At 35.8% G+C, this 21492-nt stretch overlaps 1 protein-coding gene across 3 annotated transcripts in view; it reads left to right on the forward strand.

Moving 5' to 3' along the window:
- LOC128236560 (uncharacterized) overlaps window positions 1–21492 on the forward strand; it is a 41220-nt gene that overhangs the window by 14203 nt on the left and 5525 nt on the right. For all 3 annotated transcript variants that reach the window (XM_052951494.1, XM_052951511.1, XM_052951501.1), the window contains exons 10-22: window positions 645–949; window positions 1351–1564; window positions 2145–2284; window positions 3293–3485; window positions 6444–6569; window positions 6929–7068; window positions 7831–7996; window positions 9356–9628; window positions 10558–10599; window positions 11044–11148; window positions 12156–12295; window positions 15319–15508; window positions 21257–21323. In XM_052951494.1, coding sequence (XP_052807454.1) covers window positions 645–949; window positions 1351–1564; window positions 2145–2284; window positions 3293–3485; window positions 6444–6569; window positions 6929–7068; window positions 7831–7996; window positions 9356–9628; window positions 10558–10599; window positions 11044–11148; window positions 12156–12295; window positions 15319–15508; window positions 21257–21323 — 2101 coding nt within the window. The remainder of the gene's footprint in view (window positions 1–644; window positions 950–1350; window positions 1565–2144; window positions 2285–3292; window positions 3486–6443; window positions 6570–6928; window positions 7069–7830; window positions 7997–9355; window positions 9629–10557; window positions 10600–11043; window positions 11149–12155; window positions 12296–15318; window positions 15509–21256; window positions 21324–21492) is intronic.

The raw sequence follows: 21492 nt of genomic DNA on the forward strand, positions 1-21492 counted from the left end.
AATTTTAAAATAAAATTATTATTCAATCAGATCAATGATGATAAAGAATTTTCTGATATTATAAGTAATTAATCAAATCAAATGATCAGTGAGATTCTTAACTTATTAAAATGACTTACCGGTAAGATGAATTACCGGCCCCGTATCTTAGTGGTAAAATGTACTCTGGATGATGTTGCTCGGCTTCAACAATAAACGGACAGAGGCCCCGTATCTTAGTGGTAAAATGTACATTGGATGATGTTGCTTGGTTTTAACAATAAACGGACAGAATCTGTGCAATAAATGTCCTTATGATTCTTATTGAAATGCACTTTTCGCCAAAGACGGAGTTATGCCTAGAAAGTAAATCTAAAGCCTTATAATCTTTATTAAACCTGGGCTCTGGTCCTTTCATAGTTTTAAAAGGTTTTGCTCTCAACTAATGACATGAGGTTATGAATGTATTATAATTTGATGAAAGTCCAAAGATTGGCTGAATAGATAAAGAATTATATATAAATTCACAATCATTACATGTGCAAACACTTGTATCCTGAATAAAGCCATTTTAAACTAAAAACAAAAATAAGAAATAGAACAGTGAACACAAAATCAGTACTCCATTCTAATGTCCAATGATCGATAATATTTTTTTACTTCAGTATCCCCAGAAAGAAGTTCCCACGGGCCTGTTCACAGAGGTCGAGAGATTGCCCCAAGGTCAAGGCCATTTGAGAAGTCACACGATAGGTCACATGATCGAAGCAGGTTCCGCCCCGGTGACTTAAGAAGGGATAGGTCACGTGACTACACTAAGGGTCACCATAGATCAGGGGACAGAGGGAACAGATCAAGGTCTCGTACAAGGTCAAGGTCACGCAGCCGATCCAGGGGAAAGAATAGGTCGAAGGAGAGAGGCAGGCCACATAGTGGCGGTGAAAGACCAAAAAGTGGAGATCGCGCTAAGGTATGTACATAAGATTCTCGATAAGATTCGGTAAAACCATCTCAAATAGTTAAGTAACCAACCAGCTGCTATTTATCCTACTTAAAATTAATTAATTTTTCCATATTAGAACCTGCCCTATTTCCATTTGAACCATCCATTTTGTCCAGCAGCTGGTTCTTATTGAAAACACTGCACGTGTAATGTGCTTTATGTGTGATATTTAGAAGATGAATGGAAAAGCTTTCTGACTTTTTGAAAGGAAAATAATGATTAGGAGATTTTTAAACATGCTCTACGGCATATATAAAAATAAATGATAAACTTCCTCGATATAAACTAGAGATAAAAGTATTGCCAGTTCTGTTATTTTATTATCCTAAGACAGCATATTCTAATTCTAATGTTCATTTATATTTCAGGCAAATGATAGAGATAAAAAGTTGACGTCAACCAATGAGAAAAAAAGTGAGGAAACGAAGCAAGAGATGAAGATCAAAGTCGAAGGTGAAAAGAAAGATAATGAACCCAAAGAAAATCAAACTGAAGAAAAGAAAGAGGAGCAAGAAGATGAGCAAGATGTTGAATGTTTGTTGTACAGACAGTTTGACTTAGCTGGGGACAGCCCACTTCTCGGTAACGATTAACTTTATTAGGCAAAAGAAAAATTATTTCGTGGTTACGCTTATTCAACAACACTTAAAGCTGCACTCTCACAGATTGAATGTTTTGACAACTTTTTTATTTTTTGTCTTGGAACTAGCCAATTTTTGCGAAAATCCATGGAAACCAGTTATATAAGACTGCTGACAAAAAGTAAGATCGCAGATATTTATATTTAAGTTAAAAAATTATCTTTTATGCATTTTTCTTAAACCGTTAGTAATGGAACGGAAATATGAAAATCTACGATCTGATTTATTGTCAGCAACCTTATATCATTGGTTTGAAGATTATGCAACAACTTGCTCTTACCAAGACAAAAAATAAAAAAGTTGTAAAAATGGTATATCTGTGAGAGTGCAGCTTTAAATGTCCAAACACTAACTATATTTTTGCAAAAAGTAATATTGGATGTAAATTGGTCAAAAGTCTGTTTAGTTAGATTATAGATAATTTTTGGTCAAAAGTTTTGTAACTTAATGAAATATCAGAATATTCATTCAGTGAGGTACTTGGGTAAAACTGCCATTTTAAATGTTTTGTGATTTTCTAGGTCTGGATGAGATATACGAGTTTCAGAAGTACAACAGTCGGCAGCCTCAGCATTACGTGTGTAAGCTATGTAACAACAAGGGGAGTGATAAGGTCATAATGCGGCACATCATGGGATACCCTCACAAAATGGCATTCTTTGTAAGTATCTTAATCTCTTACGCAGTGATCTCCCCTGACTAGCAGAATTCCTCCTACGCAGTGATCTCAACTGACAAGCAGAATTCCTCCTACGCAGTGATCTCCCCTGACAAGCAGAATTCCTCCTACGCAGTGATCACCCCTGACTAGCAGAATTCCTCCTACGCAGTGATCTCCCCTGACTAGCAGAATTCCTGCAGAATTCCTCCTACGCAGTGATCTCCCCTGACAAGCAGAATTCCTCCTACGCAGTGATCTCCCCTGACTAGCAGAATTCCTCCTATGCAGTGATCTCTCCTGACTAGCAGAATTTCTCCTACACAGTGATCTCCCCTGACAAGCAGAATAGATCTCTGCCACTATTAGCGAGTATAGCTGGATTTTAGCTATGTAAATTATTTTTTTAAATGTTCTTTTTTTGAATAGTTTTATAACATTTTTAAAGGTGAATGGAGGTTGAAACACGAAAAAAAATCATTCAAATTCAAAGATAATAAGGGTGAGATTGGTCTTGTGGTATTATAGGTGTCTGCCTCTCACCCAAGAGGTTGTGAATTCGATCCCCACCAGGGGTACTTTCTCATGGGTTTTTAAAAAGGACACAGTACAGGTTTTTCCCAGACTCGAGAGTGATTCTATAAGCTACCAGCTTTCTTCACAATCGAGCTTTAAGAAGTATCATGTGATATCTATCCATTGTCTTGTGATTTGCATGGTCGCAGTGATTTCTGTACTGTTAGGGAAGTAACACTGTGTGGAGTTTGACAATACCTGCGAGGGATTATTTCTAATGCCATGATTTCTTTCTTTAGCTTCAGGCTCTTGGGATATTTTACGTCATGTTTTACATATGCATGACCAAGGTCTTTTATGCTTAACTCTGCGTATGTAGGTCATGAAAGGTTGACCAGTTCATGCAAAAAGAATGTGAATTTTATCGTACAGAAAACCCAGTGTGAATGTTAATATTTATCATTTTATCATCTTTTCCATCCTTATCCCTTTTAGAAAAAGCACTACCCTGATCTGTACAGCGTGATACAGATGGCTCCATTGCGTCGTAAGCAGACTGAGCGTATGAATTTCGAAGGGCGTAAAATAGAGGATGAGGCTGGCAGAGGAGCAGTCAAAGTTCTGAAGATGCTTAACCCCGAGGACAATGAAGGGAAGCAAAAGTTTTCCAAACCAGTGTCAGTACCAGGTAGGGTATAACCATTTTGGTGCATTCTTATTAAGGTAGGCATCCATTATTTTGAGGCAAAAATGTTTAAGTGCATTTTAGATATTAATATTGAGATTTTTTTTATGTTGAATTAATGGTGATTAACCATTTTTATAATTTTTAAATGGAATACATTTTTTAACACCATAATGACGCTACTATGATGATATGATGGATTGAAGGGAGATAATAGAACAAAAGTTTACTACAATTTTGTTGCATTGATGGTGGATGGATTACCTTAACCTGTGAACTTTCTTATAGACGTTATTGTAGTTAATTTAGTACTTAAGTAACATTCAACATCAATTGATTTTTACTTTGTGTGTCAGATTGGTTTTGTTAACCATAGAAAGGGGGCCAATTGTTTATCCACAAGTGTCATATATTATGCCCACCTTCGAAGAAGAGGGGTATATTGCTTTGCACATGTCGGTCGGTAGGTCGGTCGGTTGGTCCATCGTTAGACCAAAGCTTGTCGGAGTGATAACTTATGAATTCCTCGACGTATGGTCACAAAACCTGACATGAAGGTTGGGCATGACCGGTGGATGACCCCTATTGATTATAGGGTTCATCGGGTCAAAGGTTAGGGTCACAGCGACCTTTAATGGTAAAAGGATTTTAAAGCTTGTCCAAGTGATAACTTGCCTAGACCAATGGTCATCAAACTTGACATGGAGCCTGGGCCTGACCAGTGGATGACCCCTTTTGATTTTAGGGGTCATCAGGTCAAGGTCACAGTGACCTTGAATGATAAAGGGTTGTCCGAGTGATAACTCATCAATGCCTGCACCCATGGCCCTCAAACTTGACTTGGAGGCTGGACCTGACCAGTAGATGACCCCTATTTATTTAAGGGGTCATTGGGCCAAAGGTCAAGGTCACAGTGACACAAGGCAAACTTAACAATTCATTGACCTATGGTCATCAGACTTTACATATTTACTTATTCTCTGCTGCGAAGAGGATACATTTTTATCTGCAAATGTCAGTCATCATCTGAACATGATTAAAAACTGTACCTAATATCCTCACACTTTGAATGGTCATAATCTTAAAACTGCCTCAAAGACCTCTGATGTCAATGAAAAATCAGCTGTCAACTCGGTTTAATGCATATTTCATTCAATTGTCCAAATAATCATGACAACATGGTGCTCAAGAGGGTGGGGGGGGGGGGGGGCATAATGTTTGACAAACATCTCTTGTTATAGTTAATTTAATACTTAAGTAATATTCAACATCATTTGATTTATATTTTGTGTGTCAGATTTTTTGTGTTAACCATAGAAAAGGACATTTATTTATCCACAGGTGTCATTTATTGAGTACTTGGGTTATTTTAAAAAAAACATGTTCTTTTTCCCACTTGGGACTGGTGGCGAGCCCTTTAATAGGGGAAAATAATGTTGTTTTGGCAAAAAGGGGAAAAATACTAACTGATTCATATGATATTCAACTTGTTTTCGAACCATTTTTTCAACAAAATTATCGACATAAATTATTTAAGAATAGCGCTTTATTGCTACATTTGCTAAATGTTTCGAGGTTAATGCTCTAAAAAAGGAAAACAAAATATTTTTTTGATAAAGAGGATTTTTCTTTTTACCTGAGTAATAAATATATACTATTTCCAGAGGGGAATGGGGTATAATTTCGGCCCCAAAAAGGGCCAAAAAAAACCACTGTTTATTGCCATTGTGTTGTTGTAGTCATCATGGTAAACTCTAATGCTGACCATTGCTTATAATCATTTTAGAAATTTAAAAAAAAAAACTTGGTGCACATGTTCATTTATATATTTTTATGCCCCCACAAAGTGGCGGCATATAGGGTTGCCCTTGTCCGTACGTACGTACGTACGTACGTACGTCCCGAAGATTGTTTCCGATCTAATTCTTGAAAACCGTTTGTCCAATCCTCACCAAACTTTAAACACATGTTTGTGACCATAATATCTTGGTCAAGTTCGATAGTCATGGAAATCGCTTTAGTCATTTAGGAGTTACGGCCCTTTTTTGCCAAAAATTCCCGAAGATTGTTTCCGATCTAATTCTTGAAAACCGTTTGTCCAATCCTCACCAAACTTTAAACACATGTTTGTGACCATAATATCTTGATCAAGTTCGATAGTCATGGAAATCGCTTTAGTCATTTAGGAGTTACGGCCCTTTTTTGCCAAAGATTCCCGAAGATTGTTTCCGATCTAATTCTTGAAAACCGTTTGTCCAATCCTCACCAAACTTTAAACACATGTTTGTGACCATAATATCTTGATCAAGTTCGATAGTCATGGAAATCGCTTTAGTCATTTAGGAGTTACGGCCCTTTTTTGCCAAAAATACTTCAAAAATATATGTTTCCAATCTAATTCTTGAAAAGTATGTGTCCAATCCTCACCAAACTTTACATACATGATTGTGACCATAATATCTTGATCAAGTTTGATAGCCATGGAAATCGCTTTTGTCATTTAGGAGTTACGGCCCTTTATTTGCAAAAAAAGACTTGAAAAATACGTCCCGAAGATTGTTTCCGATCTAATTCTTGAAAACTGTTTGTCCAATCCTCACCAAACTTTTAACACATGTTTGTGACCATAATATCTTGATCAAGTTCGATAGCCATGGAAATCGCCATAATCATTTAGGAGTTAGGGCCCTCAGATTATCCTGAATAATCATTATGGCTTATTTTCTGTGACAAACAATCGAAGTGGGGGCATCCGTGTCCTATGGACACATTTCTAGTTATAAATGAAATTAAAATGATAACAAGTTATGCCCATCGGTCAACTATTAAAAGTGATTGACGGTGCAGTGCTCCAGTTTATAATTCAAGAATGAAAGCATTATTGAAACTTTTTTGGGACTTCATAGTTGAACGGCATTATGACAAAACAGATAACATTTACTTACTGGCATTTTATTTTAGCCCCACTTCCGGAACGAGAAAAGCAAGAAGACATCCCACCAGTCGAGGCTTGTGAATATATCTCCCAGTTTGACAACCTGTTACAGGCGGCTAAAGATGGGGGTCTCAAAGACTCAACCCTGATAGGTATGCTTCATCTCAAATTGATCACTATTTTCACTTCTTGCATCAGATTTGTCAATTAATATGCAAAGTTGAAAGAATTTAAGTTTAAAAAAAGATGTTTTGCCACAAAAGAGTTTTTTAGCCATGCACATATATGCACAGATTTGATATGTGCTATGTGCAACTGATTAAGCACTATATACCATTTACTGAAATAGAAATTATGTAGTAAAATAATAAGCATAATTTACAAAGTGGAAGTGTTAGCATGATACCTGGTATAAATGAAAGAATTTGATTATTAATCGATCATGATTTTCAATTTCTGCTATTTGCTGGTAAACTTTGGTTAGATTCCCGATACTATTTTCATTCTCTAGGACTGTCGTACATCAAGGAACTGTTTCACCCGACCAATGAAGAGGCCCCTAAGTATTCCTGTGCGCTGTGCAAATGTTTGTGTGGGGATAACACGATCATCTACCATCTCATTGGCAAGAAACACAGGATGCAGTATCTGGTAAGAAATGTATAGTATATTGTTTTTGTTGAATGGACATGATTATGTCCAAAATAATTTTTTAAATTTCACATGCTATGTGATTTCTGTGGTTTTGGTTTAAATTATGTTAACTTGTCCCATATGTCTTTTTGATGTCACCTGCATAGCATGGCAGACAAATAGGGATTTGTGTGGCATCGTCTTCCACATCCTCACCATCAACAATTTTTTGTTTCTGAACAACTTGTAGTCTTCAATCTTGGTATTGGCATTTGTTGTTAGATCTAAGGTGACCTTTACTAGAACAAATATGAGCGCTCCCAACAGGCGACATCATTCATGGAATTCTAGTTCATAAAATATCGTTATGATAAATAATCATAATACCGTAAACGTCCTATTAAACGCCCATGCCTAATATACATCCTGCTGATCTTTATGTGGGTCTATTTTCTGATATTCTGTGACATGAATATTGAGTACCTAAACCCTTAACTTCAAACAATCCAATTTATTCCGATGAAAAGCATGTGTAATTTTATGTTTTTGACTCGAATTTATTGGATTTTAAGGTTGCTTTATAGCGAAAAATAGTGTTGTTTTTTTGCAAACAAGGTTCTCAAAAAGACAAGCGCCTTGTGCATTTAATAGAACATATACAGAAGCTCAATTATTAACAGGAAACTTAAAGTAATTGTAAAAACATGCAAATGTTTTCTTATTTTAAACGACTCCATGTATACCTAGGTTTCTCACAATATTTAAATGATATTTTATCAGAAATGCCACCATGAAGAGCTCTTTAAGCAGTTCACAGCAAATCAGCGCCTAGTGGTACAGGAGTTGCCCAAGAAAATACGAGACCTCAGTGATAAAGATGGACCTGGAGAGATGACCTCCAAAACTGCAGGCTCGGCCAAAATGTGGCGACATTCCAAGAAGAAAGGTGAGAATGATTTCTACCAGCATTTGGAACACCTCGGCCATTTTCCATCAAAAACAATGTCAGATGTTTGCCGTTTTATAGTAATAATTAATTTATGTGTTTTAACGTGTATTACTTAATAACTTAGTTTAAATTGATTGCCAGTAAAGTGTATTATAACGTTAATAATTAAGATTCTCTAGAGGAATGTCGTAAAATTTAACTGCTTTATTGAAATTGCAGCTTAGTTAAACTGTAAAGATTTTTGACATTGTAAACTGTCCATATACATCAAAGGTTGTTTTTAATGGAAAATGGCAGAGGTAATCTGAATGTTGAACAGGTTATAAATAGTACTCGCAATAACCCATTTGAAGGTTGGAAGTGGTCTAGTGGTATAGGTACTGCCTCTCACCCAAGAGAGGTTCAATCCCCACTAGAAATTCTTATGGCCTCTCAAGATAGTAATCTGTAGCCCAAAGTATAAAACTGGATAATTTATCCACAGGGTATCATTTGGCTAGTTTGCACATAAAAGCAATTTGATTAGTCAACTTAATTATTGGATAAATATTAACCAACAAACATTTTGACTTACTTTGACCAAACCTTAGCAATAACCAGTTTTATACAACTGGTTGTTGTACTCAGGAAACTGACTCAAGAGTGATTCTACTCGAGTTTTGTCACAATTGAGTTTAAAGAAATTATAATGAACTAGACTTACCCAATTATTGTTCAACTGTATTGGCTATGTTTTACATTTCGTCGCTGACTGGCCTTAGAATTGAAATGACAATCACCCTCCATAATTACATACCAAACTTTGCTGATATAAGATATGCTCAGACATGGCGTCCTTGGATGAGACATTGAAAAAATTAAATCTTGTGAAATGTGAATAGAATGACTGTTCAAAGGATGAAACATCATCAAAAGTTACACATGTAGCTTTATTATTTAATAATTATTTAAAAATGGGACAGAAAATGCTCTATTTAGCCAAAAAGCATTGATATTGCTATTTAAAATGGATTTATATTATACTTGAATTTACAAAAATCAGCTGAAATTAGTATCTGCCAGTATTGCATTAGTGTCTGTTTTTAGTAGAAGTAAGTTTAAGTAACTTTATCATGTCAGTGTTACAAAAAAAAATGTTAAACATAAAATCTGAGAGTTAGCTTTTTTTAAAGGCTTATACATACAAGTATTGCAGAAAAAACCTCGTACTTAAAAATAAAGCAGCTCAAATAAGATATCTGTAACACAAGGTGAAATATTGGCAGTTATTCAGTTGGTTTTAAATCCTGACATGATTTATTTGGTATGTTTTCAAAAAAATGTTTGATCTATCTTATCATTTGAACATATTTTCAGAAACTGAAAAGATACCCGACAGTACTCAGGTCCTGGACGAGTCTGCTCGAGCTGAAATTTCTGAAGAAGAGCATGTTAAGAAGGATGAGGAGGAGGAAGAAAATGAAGAATATTCAGGGGAGTTAACTCCACCTCAAGATGGAGAACCCACGCCTCTTGTCACTCAAGACAACAAACCAGCACCAGGTTCAGGACTGCCTGCCATCAAGTTTGGCATCAAGAAGACTGAAGCAGCCCCAACCCCTGTGAAGCCTATCAATGTGCTTGATCTATGTAGGTTTGAAATTAAATATAATGACCTAGGCCACAATTAAAAATAATGCTTTGTTTGGCTTTACCCGACCCACGTCTTTCAATTGTGGGATGGAACATATTGATTTTATTGATTTTTACTTTCAAACCCTTTAATTTGGTAATGAAAAAAAGAAAATAATATTATTAGGCTGAAAAAAACATTGTGGTCATGCTTATTTCTGTGAGAGATCTGGGAAAGGCCAAATCAATTACTTATTAAATGTGGCCTTCTTATCTAAGAAACATTTATAGAAGTCAGGTTAAACAAATATGTAATATTGCCTGTCCTTGATTCAGTAACCAGTGTATTTTTTAGATAGGATGAATTATTTCTGATAAAAAATATTTTAAAAGAGACTAAAATTCTGGTCATTTGTTATGACCGCAGTTATTTATAATAATTATCACAAATTTTTTTTTTTATATTCTGGTCTGTTGTGCGCTGGTGATGCTATTGTTCATTACCTTCCAGTGTGATACATCTTTTTACTTAGATATATTAATTATAAATCTGAAATATTTTATAATGTGATCATCAGGGTTCTCAGTAAGTTTTGGTTGAACCGTCGCAAAAAGTAAAGTAACAGACCAGCTTCTATTTATTGTACTTATGATTTTACTTATTTTTCAAAATTTGAATACCGGTAGCCCCAATATCGCTATTTGAACTGTCCATTTTTGCCGGCAGTCGGTTCTAATTGACAGCACTGGCTCATACATTAAAAACCCCAAGAGCTGTAGCAGTTGTCTCATAATTTGAAGGAAGTACTGTAGATCACAAGTCCATGCACCTTGCAGAGTAGTAAAAAATTACAAATTAACAGCTATGACGTAACCAATGTTGTTAACTATAATAAAGTTTTAAGCATACTACAAAGTTAATATTATATTTCATATTGAATTTGCAGCTCCTGTGAAGAAGGGAGGATTCGATTGGAGTGAGGAGAACAGTGAGTATTCAAGTGCTTAATTATTTGAATATAGTAATTCTGACCCAGTTTTAAATGAAAGAAAGAAATCACACACCTCATCCAAATGAAACATGAAAAAAAAACCCAGCTTAAAACAGGAACATTTCAGGTCACATAAAACGTTTATATGTTTGTATGTTCATATTAAAATATGAAATTCAGACATCTTCCTGAATCAAGAACCAGTCAGGCCAAATAAAGCATCTGTATTTCTGCTGTAACAGGTGCTTTGTAGGCCAGAATCAAGAACCAGTCAGTCCCCCAAAAGCATCTGTTCTGCTGTTATAGTTGCTTTGCATGCCAAAATTAAGAATCAGTAAGTCCAAATAAAGCATCTGTATTTCTGCAATTACAGATGCTTTGCCATCCTAAAATCAAGAACCAGTCAATCTAAATAGAGCATCTGTATATCTTCTGTTGCAGGTGCATTGCAGGCCAAAATCAAGAACCAGTCAATCATTAAGAGTTCCCGTAACTCCAAGTTCATCACAGTGTACTCTGGATTCTTCAAGAAGTTTCCTGTCATTGGTATGTATAAAGTATATTTGGAAGGATAGATGTTAGGGATTAAACCTGGAAATAGTATGGAAATTCAATTGTTTACAACCAAGGTCACCTATAATTGACTGTATAGTCTTGGAATTAACCTATTACTGCTTAATGTGTATTTACCACAGTCTTGCACTGAATGTTAAAGATCAATGGTTATTTTCATTTCTGATAACAGACTGACTGCCAATAAAAAAAGAGCTCCATCTTACCTACTCAAAAACTACACCTGGGAAAGTTTACATTTTGAAAATACAATTTTCATGAAAATGACAGAATGATATTCTTTCATACATTGTGTTTGATTATGAGCTTAGAAAAAAATCAATATTAAATTAACTTGGGATGCTTCATACCATAAAAGTTTCATACCTGGATATATTGTGGATGTTTCATACCAATTATACCAAGAATGCTGGCATATCAAACCCATATAAGGCATTCCCTAGCCTTGGATAATTACCTTGAACATTTCTTATTAGTACACTAATTATTCATGAGCATATACAATGGAGCATTTTATTTTTTATAGTATTCTTCAAACCATGGAAACATTTCAATCTGCCTCTCCAGGCATTCTATATACATGTAGTATAGTGTCATCTTGCGAACAGTCCCCTGCAGTTCTTTTATTCCTTGATTTTATAATGGTTGTATCCTAGATTTCTTCTGAATACAAGCATTGATATTATATGCTTTACATATTAGGTGGTTTTTTATTCACATGCTTATAGTAAGTATCAAAAGGCCAAACACGAAACAAGAGCCCTGGAACATGTGCTTGCATATTGGGGTTTTCTATTGACAGGACTCCAGTGGGTATCTGAGTTCCAAAAACCCGACCTGAAACATGAGCCCTGGAACATGTGCTTACATATTGGGGTTTTCTATTGACAGGACTCCAGTGGGTATCAGATTTCCAAAAACCCGACCTGAAACATGAGCCCTGGTACATGTGCTTACATATTGGGGTTTTCTATTGACAGGCCTCCAGTGGGTATCTGAGTTCCAAAAACCCGACCCGAAGCACGAGCCCTGGTACATGTGCTTTATGTGCCAGCAGAAACTGCAGTGGAAAAACATCCTGGATCATGTCACATCCAACATACATAGACTTAATTACATGGTGAGAAAACCTTTCCAATTATGTATTTAAAACTTTTGTTATTCTTGCGATATTATTAATTTTATCATTCTGGTTATTTGAGTATTAATTAAAAATAACAAAGTTGAAACTCAATTGAAAAGAAATACTTTAACATCTCCACAAGGTTATTTTATTTTGGGAGTCCTCAAGAGTTCATACAGAAACTTAATTAATTAATCAATTAATTATTATTAATGCCCTTGCTCAAATTTCTTGTAATTTATTAAACGTAACAGGTTTAAGTATCATATTTCAACAACTTAGCCCTTGAAATTACTTGCTTCAACTTGATTTTATAAAACAACATATAGTTTATCACTATTGAAAAAAAAACTCTTTAAGGTTAGCCATCCATCATAAATATAAAAGAAATAAAATGTAAATATTTAATGTTATTATACCTCACTTTTGTCTACAATGGTAAAATCCCATTACCCGAAAAAGAGATATTTTGACTATCAGAACCATTTTCACCCTTTTTGACACGTGACCAAGTGAAAATTCACTGTTAGGTCATGTGACCGCAGTGATATTTTGAATGTCATATAAGGGCAGATAACTGCTTCAATATTTTAGCTAAATCATGACGTGATGTCACTAATCAATGTGTACACAAAAACATCAGACAACAGGAACTGTCAGTTTTTAGAAGAAATTTTAGCATTATTAACGGTGGAATTTTGTTCTAGATATAATTATTTTATTATGCCCCCCTTCGAAGAAGAGGGGTATATTGCTTTACACATGTTGGTCGGTAGGTCAACCTACCGGTCGGTCGGTAGGTCAACCTACCGGTCGGTCGGTAGGTTGGTCGGTCGGTCGGTCTGTCGGTAGACCAAAGCTTGTTCGAGTGATAACTCAACTATTCCTGGACGGATGGTCAGTAAACTTGACCTGAAGGTTGGGCCTGACCAGTAGATGACCCCTATTGATTTTAGAACTGATCGGGCAAAGGTCAAGGTCACAGTGACCTTTAATGGTAAAATAATTTTAAAGCTTGTCCGAGTCATAACTCAACAATGCCTGCACCCATGGCCCTCAAACTTTACTTGGAGGTTGGGCCTGACCTGTAGATGACCCCTATTGATTTTAGGGGTCATTGGGCCAAAGGTCAAGGTCACAGTGACCTTGAATAGTAAAATATTTTCCAATAGATTTCTCAACAATGCCTGCACCCATGGCCCTCAAACTTGACTTGGAGGTTTGGCCTGACTAGAAGATGACCCCTAATGATATAAGAGGTCAAAGGTCAAGATCACATTGACCTTGAAAGCAAACTCGACAATTCCTGGACCTATGGTCCTCTTAATTGATATGAAGGTTGGGCCTGACCAGTAGATGACCCCTATTGTTTTTGGGGTCATCGGGCCAAAGGTAAAGGCCACAGTGACCTTAAATGGTAAAAGGTTGGCTTAGTGAAAACGCAACAATGCCTGCACTCATGGCCCTCAAACTTGACTTGGAGGTTGGCCCTGACCAGTAGATGACCCCTATTGATTTAAGGGGTCATTTGGCCAAAGATCAAGGTCACAGTGACCTTGAATGATAAAAGGTTGTCCGAGTGATAACTCAACAATGCCTGGTGCACCCTTAGCACTCAAACTCAACTTGGAGGTTGGGCCTGACCAGTAGATGACCCCTATTGATTTCAGGGTTCAAAGGTCAAGGTTACATTGACCTTGAAGGCAAACTGGACAATTCCTGGACCTATGGTCCTCAAACTTGATATCAAGGTTGAGTCTGACCGGAAGATGACCCCTAATGACTTTTGGGGTCACCGGGCCAAAGGTCAAGGTCACCTAACCTTTAATGCAAAAAAGTTAATAATTTTTCTCCCAGTGATCTCTCAACAATGCCTGAATGTATGATCATTAAACTTGACATGGAAGTTAGGCCTGACAAGTAGATGGCCCTTATTGATTTTAGCAGTCATCAGGTCAAAGGTCAAGGTCACAGTGATCTGAATGCGAAAATGTTGTTTGAGTGATAACTCTACAATGCCTGCACCCATGGCCCTCAAACTAGACTTTGGGTTGCATCCAACGTGTAAATGATCCCTTATGATTTTAGGGGTCAAAGGTCAAGGGCACAGTGACCTTGAACAAAAAGAGCTTATCTGTGTGACAACTTGAAAAAGCCTGCACCAATGACCCTTAAACTTGACATTTAGGTTTTTGTTGACCAGCTGATGACTCCTATGGATTTTGAGGTCACAGGTCATGGTCATAACACACTGTATCCTCACACTTTGATTGGTCATAATCTTAAAACTGCCTCAACGGCATCCACTGTCAGTGTCAGTGACAAGATCAGCTGTCATTTTGTTCAAAGCATATTTCATTCAATTGTCCATTTAATCCTGACAACATGGCGCTCGGGGGGGGGGGGGGTGGATGTTTGACAAACATCTCTTGTTATGTTATATTTTGTTTACCTTGTTTAACCTGTTTAATTCAATAAATTAAAAACATTTTAAAACATTTTATGTACTTAATTTTGTTCGGTATAATAAAATAAATATCGGCTTACGCCTCTGGTGACATTCTGCATTTGGGTTGACAATATCATTGTCACACATGCTGCCATATGATATTTATATAATGTCAGTGAGAATTATTTTTCTTTTCCGAGGCATTATGCTATTTAAGAAACAAAATCAATAAAATAGCTATTTAGTCATAGTAAATTTTGGCTTTTTACCTCCCTTTAATACCGGTATATCATATCATTATAGTGGTGTTATTATGGTGTCATTAAACAATGTAATCCAAGCAATATAATACAATGGTTAATCATTATAAATTAAACATAGAAAAAACTGGATGTTAATATCTAAAATGCACTAACACATCTTTACAACCTAATCATGGATGGCTTACCTTAAGCAAAGAAAAAACAACAACAATTTATACCACAGAGAAATTGGGAGCTTAGCTTTATTCTGTTTTAATGAACTAAATGTTCTATGAGAACATAATACAATACCTTATGACACATTTTAGAACAAGAATGACTACCGGGACAAGTATAATGCTGTGTACGATGCCATTAAGACAGACAAGGCGAAGGCAAAATCCTTGATTGAGAGGTTTTGTAAGGACATAGCAGACACAGAGGGGCCTCAGAATGTGGAAGTTATGCTGGAACTTAATGTGAATACAGAGGCATTTAAAGGGGTCAGCAAGATACAAGGTAAGTGGCAATGTCAGTACAGAGGCATTTAAAGGGGTCAGCCAGAAACAAGGTAAGTGGCAATGTCAGTACAGAGGCACTTAAAGGGGTCAGCCAGAAACAAGGTAAGTGGCAATGTCAGTACAGAGGCACTTAAAGGGGTCAGCAGGATACAAGGTAAGTGGCAATGTCAGTACAGAGGCATTTAAAGGGGTCAGCCAGATACAAGGTAAGTGGCAATGTCAGTACAGAGGCACTTAAAGGGGTCAGCAGGATACAAGGTAAGTGGCAATGTCAGTACAGAGGCATTTAAAGGGGTCAGCCAGATACAAGGTAAGTGGCAATGTCAGTACAGAGGCACTTAAAGGGGTCAGCCAGATACAAGGTAAGTGGCAATGTCAGTACAGAGGCACTTAAAGGGGTCAGCCAGAAACAAGGTAAGTGGCAATGTCAGTACAGAGGCACTTAAAGGGGTCAGCCAGAAACAAGGTAAGTGGCAATGTCAGTACAGAGGCACTTAAAGGGGTCAGCCAGATACAAGGTAAGTGGCAATGTCAGTACAGAGGCACTTAAAGGGGTCAGCAGGATACAAGGTAAGTGGCAATGTCAGTACAGAGGCACTTAAAGGGGTCAGCCAGATACAAGGTAAGTGGCAATGTCAGTACAGAGGCATTTAAAGGGGTCAGCCAGATACAAGGTAAGTGGCAATGTCAGTACAGAGGCATTTAAAGGGGTCAGCCAGAAACAAGGTAAGTGGCAATGTCAGTACAGAGGCATTTGAAGGGGTCAGCAAGATACAAGTACAAGTTAAGTGGCAATGTCAGTACAGAGGCATTTAAAGGGGTCAGCCAGAAACAAGGTAAGTGGCAATGTCATTACAGAGGCATTTAAAGGGGTCAGCAAGATTTGAGGCAAGTTGCAATGCTAGTACAGAGGCATTTAAAAGGGTCAGCAAGATTTGAGGCACATGGTTATGTGATACAGAGGCATTTAAAGGGGTCAGCAAGATTTGAGGCAAGTGGTTATGTGAATACAGCGGCATTTAAAGGCGTCAGCAAGATACAAGGTAAGTGACAATGTCAGTACAGAGGCATTTAAAAGGGTCAGCAAGATTTGAGGCACATGGTTATGTGAATACAGCGGCATTTAAAGGGGCCAGCAAGATTTGAGGAAAGTGGTTGTGAGAATACATAGGCATTTAAAGGGCTCAGCAAGATTTGAGGCAAGTGGTTATGTGAATACAGTGGTATTTAAAAGGGGTTAATACTAAAAAAGGTTTGTTGGATGTATTTTCATTGAATCCACGCCAGTTCTTTAAGTACACATCAACATTTGGCATCAAGAAAGGCTCTTAACAATTAAGATGGAATTAAGATGTACTTTTTACTATATATAATGGAGAAGTTAGTAACCAATATGTGTATGGCGCTTCTGGTGGTGCTTGTATATAACAGAGGCATTTAAAGGGGACAGCGAGATTGGTGCCAAGTGATAGCAGATAGTACAAACATGGTAGCACTGACGTAATGCGTTATCAAACATTTTAAAGGTTTTGCAATGCTCAAAGTAATTTTGCAGCTTTTAGAGTAGCAGTTATGGAAGCGTATATCACATAATTATGTGTTCCGTTAATAAGTGAATAAGTAGGCATAATATTGCAAACTTTTTCTGTTATAACTCATCAAAGCGTCAAGAAAACATCGTCAAGTTATAGGTATTATATTTGTAGTCTTCCAAATACAGTACAGTGGTATTCTGTTACCATGAGCCATTTCGCTGGGAAAATATCATAATCATGCCATAAATTATTCATGAGGCAATTTCATGGATCATCTTGGGTTTCTTAACCTGTAAAATAATGGCATGTGTTCTTTTATATTTGTAGTAACAAAACCTCTGCATGACTTCTGATTTCCTTGGAATAAGAGTATTTTCCCCTGCCTCACTAAAATTCCTGATTGTGTCAGTCAAAATTTCCATAGTAATATTGTAGTATAAACAGAATAACAGTACAATGGTTGCGACAATGGTATGTATGAAGTAGCTTATAACTTGTGCCTAGGCGCGATTCAAGTAAAAGGTCCGTGAGGCGCGATATTTAAAAAGGTAGGTGATATTGAAGAGTGAAAGCAAGAATGTGCTACATGACATCTGAACAAGAAGTAGATACACCTCCTTGTTTTCACCCCTCGATTTGGACAAAGTGAAACGATTTTAGCTTGTCAGTTATTCAAAGAAAACGAGTTGGTGTATTGTCATATTTTAGGCGTTGTAGTTATCGTTAGGCAAAAAAAATATCCTTGGCCATAATTTGACAACCAAGATACTTATATCGAACTTTATACACCTGTTGCCAGAGACAATACGCACATGTATAGAAAGGCCCATAACTCTGATTTTAATATTAATTTCAAAATCTCCCTTTTTTAAAAACCATTTGCGTTCGCTCCTTGTTGATCTTTTATGCAAGTGTTTTTGTCGTTTTATTTTGATGTAGAAGGAATTGTATTGATATTGGTAAAGGTAAGTATTATGACAGCAATTTCCAGTGATTTTGCTGATCCACTGACGATTTGTGTGTAATTTACATGTCAATAAAATTCCTTTCAAAGACAATTTGAATTGTTAATGCTAATGGAACGTTTCTCAACTTAGCTGCAATTGATGAAAACAACGATAAAGGAGGTGAAATGACTGGCATTAAAGAGCAATAAATATACACAGCAAACATTATTGTGTCAAGATTAAAGTCAGTAATGGTGATTGGGATACAGTACATTTAAGTTTGAGTTTAATGGTTGTTGTTTTGCAATACAATGTGGAAGCTTTGAACTCATGGAAATCTTTGCTGTGAGTGCCAATTTTGTTTTTATAGTCATTAGATTTTCATGTTTTCGAAAAATAAATTGCAGATATTGTTGTATCCTTCGTGTCAATAGTGGGAGAGTCATGGATTTTGCCAAAAAAATCCTTTAGATTGTTACTAAAAGCTTAAGGTTTTCACACTTAACATTGTGCACATTTTATCAGTGACAAAACACTTCTTTGTATTAAGGGCCATAACTCTTACTTTGATAATTGTTGAGTTATATCCCTTCATTGGTTAAAAGAACAACAATCCGACAAGCGTTGACATTTACCTGTGTTGTAGTAGTGTTTATTAAAGGACCCATAAATCTGGCTTAAATGATTGTTGAGTTTTGTCCGTTCACTGACAGAAGGAACACCAGACCAGCATTGACACCCGCCTGCGACACTCTTGTAATAAATGAAGTATAGTTTTTAGGGTCCATAGCTGTTTTTTTTTTAATTTTTTGAGTTACGCCCCTTCATTGACTGAAAGAACAAACAATCGGATGGACAATCGTCGGCATCAACCTGCCGTTTTCTTGTAATAGGACATGTTTGATAAAGCCCATAACTCTTGCTTTAATAATTGTTGGGTTATGTCCCTTCAATGACAGAGAGAACAACAGCAGACAAACAGGTCAGTTGGTATTAACCTCCAGTTTTTGATAAGGCTCATAGCTCTGGCTTTAATAAAACTTGGGTTATGTCCCTTCATTGATATAAGGAACAACTACAAACAAACATTGTTATTAATCTGCGGTGTTCTTGAATAAGTTATTTTTTTGATTTGGCGCTTAACTCTGGCTTTAATAAGTGTTGAGTTTTGCCCCTTCGTTTACTAAGAGAACAACTATCAGACAACCGTTGGGACCAATTTGCGATCTTTTTGTAAAAGGACTTTTTTTGTAAAACACTTACTCTGATATCGCCGGTAATATTTAAATACATTTATGGATTATGAAAAAAACCCATTACGGCTTCTTTTGCTCAATTGGATATGTATTGAATAAGAGTTTGCCCTCAAGATATAACAATATTCTTTCCTGACATATTTACAGTTTTTGGTACTCAAACAATTACAGGCTTAAGAAGTACATATTTGGAACCTAAGAATTTGTGCTTGTGAGTTATGATCTCCTTGTGGTATACATTGTCTACAGAGAAACAATATGTGAATTGAAATACCCATGCTGTACTTACAGGATAGTCGTAATTCATGTTGTATTGAATGTTTGAAGATTCACTTACAGTATTTGATTGTAATTCTAAACTGTTCAGCATTATTTACCTTATTTTGAATACACAATGTATCGAATTTGAACTGTTTTGTATCTTATTTATTTCATATACCCAATATGTGACCATTCTCAATCTTAAAGATGCACTCTTACTCCCAAATTATATTTACCACAAATAATAATATTGTTTTAAAATTCCAAAAAGAATGAATACATGTCAGAAAAAAATGGTTGTTATGAAGGATACCAAGTTTAATTTGAAAGAAATGAGCATAAAACAGCGTATTTCTACCTTATGCGACTATAGTAGTCTACAGTAAATCTTTTAGCATTCACCAATCATTTAATATTGTAGATATTTCCGCTATTAAATTCACGGTTATAGTCTTGTTATCAGTAGTTAATATTATCCATATATGCATTATTTAGTAAGTAGTTTAAGATTTATCAGTCAAAATTTATGTTTGTTATACATGTGTATGTATTGATTTTGAATAAGAGTGTCTCTTCAATTGATATTCATGTATATAACTTTGGTTTATCATAACTTTATTTCATTTATTCATCAAGTGCTTTATTCATATCTACAACATATTATAGCTATCCTTGATTTCATATGCTATTTACCATTATAATATAAAAAAAAGTTTTTGTTGACTACTTCACCATGTTACTGTCCTGTATTACATCCATTACGTTTTATATTTGTGTAACTTTTTACGTTTGCCTTATCATTTAAACTTCAATTTCATATTTAAGGATCATTATCAGTTAAACATTGGGTGACATTAACGTTTGCATATTGTATGTTCCTAATTTTCTACAACACATCTAGTATCTTTAAGAACAGTGTTGTTTTATACTGTCCCATCAAATCTGAAATTGCATACAATTATGATCAAGATAGTTATATTGTAAAAAAATTATAAACTTATTTGTGATTATTTTCTTCTTTAAGTTTATAAGATTTAAGACATTTAATACGATTGTTTTTATATACCAAAAAGTATGAACAAATGTCGAAAACAATGATACTTATGAAGGATACCGAGTTTAATTTAAAAGAAATGTGCAGAAAACACGGTATTGCTACCCTTTGAGACGATAGAAGTAAATCTTTTAGCATTCACCAGTCATTTAATGCATTCACCAGTTATTTAATATTTTTGCGTTTTCAGCTTTTAAATACACGGTTATAATATTGTTAATAGTAATAAATATTTTCCATAAATGCATTATTTAGTAAGTAGTTGCGGGTTTATCACTCAAAGTTTATGTTTGTTTTACATGTGTTTGTATTGATTTTAAATCAGAGCGCCACATTAAGCATTTTTACAACATATTCAACACTTCATTCAATATTTATGCGAAAAACTACAGAAACAAGCTCAGTAGCAAAAAGTTTAAACATAAACCCAGGTTAATGGCACTAGGTAAATGCCAAATACATAGAACATAAAAACAAAATATCACAAACAAGGAACATGGACGAACAGCACAAAACTACACAAACAGCACATTGCATACATAAGGCTAACATGTTCACTGTAACGTCATTTTTCATGTCAAATTGGTCTGGAAATATGTTTTGTTAAGATTGTTTTTACACCATATTGAAACTCTGCTACTTCAGTGCAAATTTTTGCCCCTAATTAAAATGTTGATGTTCTTTTTATTTCAGAGAACATTAAAGCCCACACAGCCACGACTTCATCTGCACTTGTTTCCAATACCGACGCAATTACCACGTAAGTAAAACGTCAAGGAAATAACGGTACTAGGGGCTAAAAGCCTTTTAGTTTTATGCCGGCTATGATATTAAAGCTAATTGCAGGCTTTTAAATCTATTTTTTTCCTTTACAGATGTAAGAATTTAAAAGTCACCAAGAGCTATAAGGAACCTGAAAGCTGTTTACA

This window comes from Mya arenaria, chromosome 1 (genome assembly GCF_026914265.1).
Source record: "Mya arenaria isolate MELC-2E11 chromosome 1, ASM2691426v1".
Classification (NCBI taxonomy): Eukaryota; Metazoa; Mollusca; class Bivalvia; order Myida; family Myidae; genus Mya; species Mya arenaria.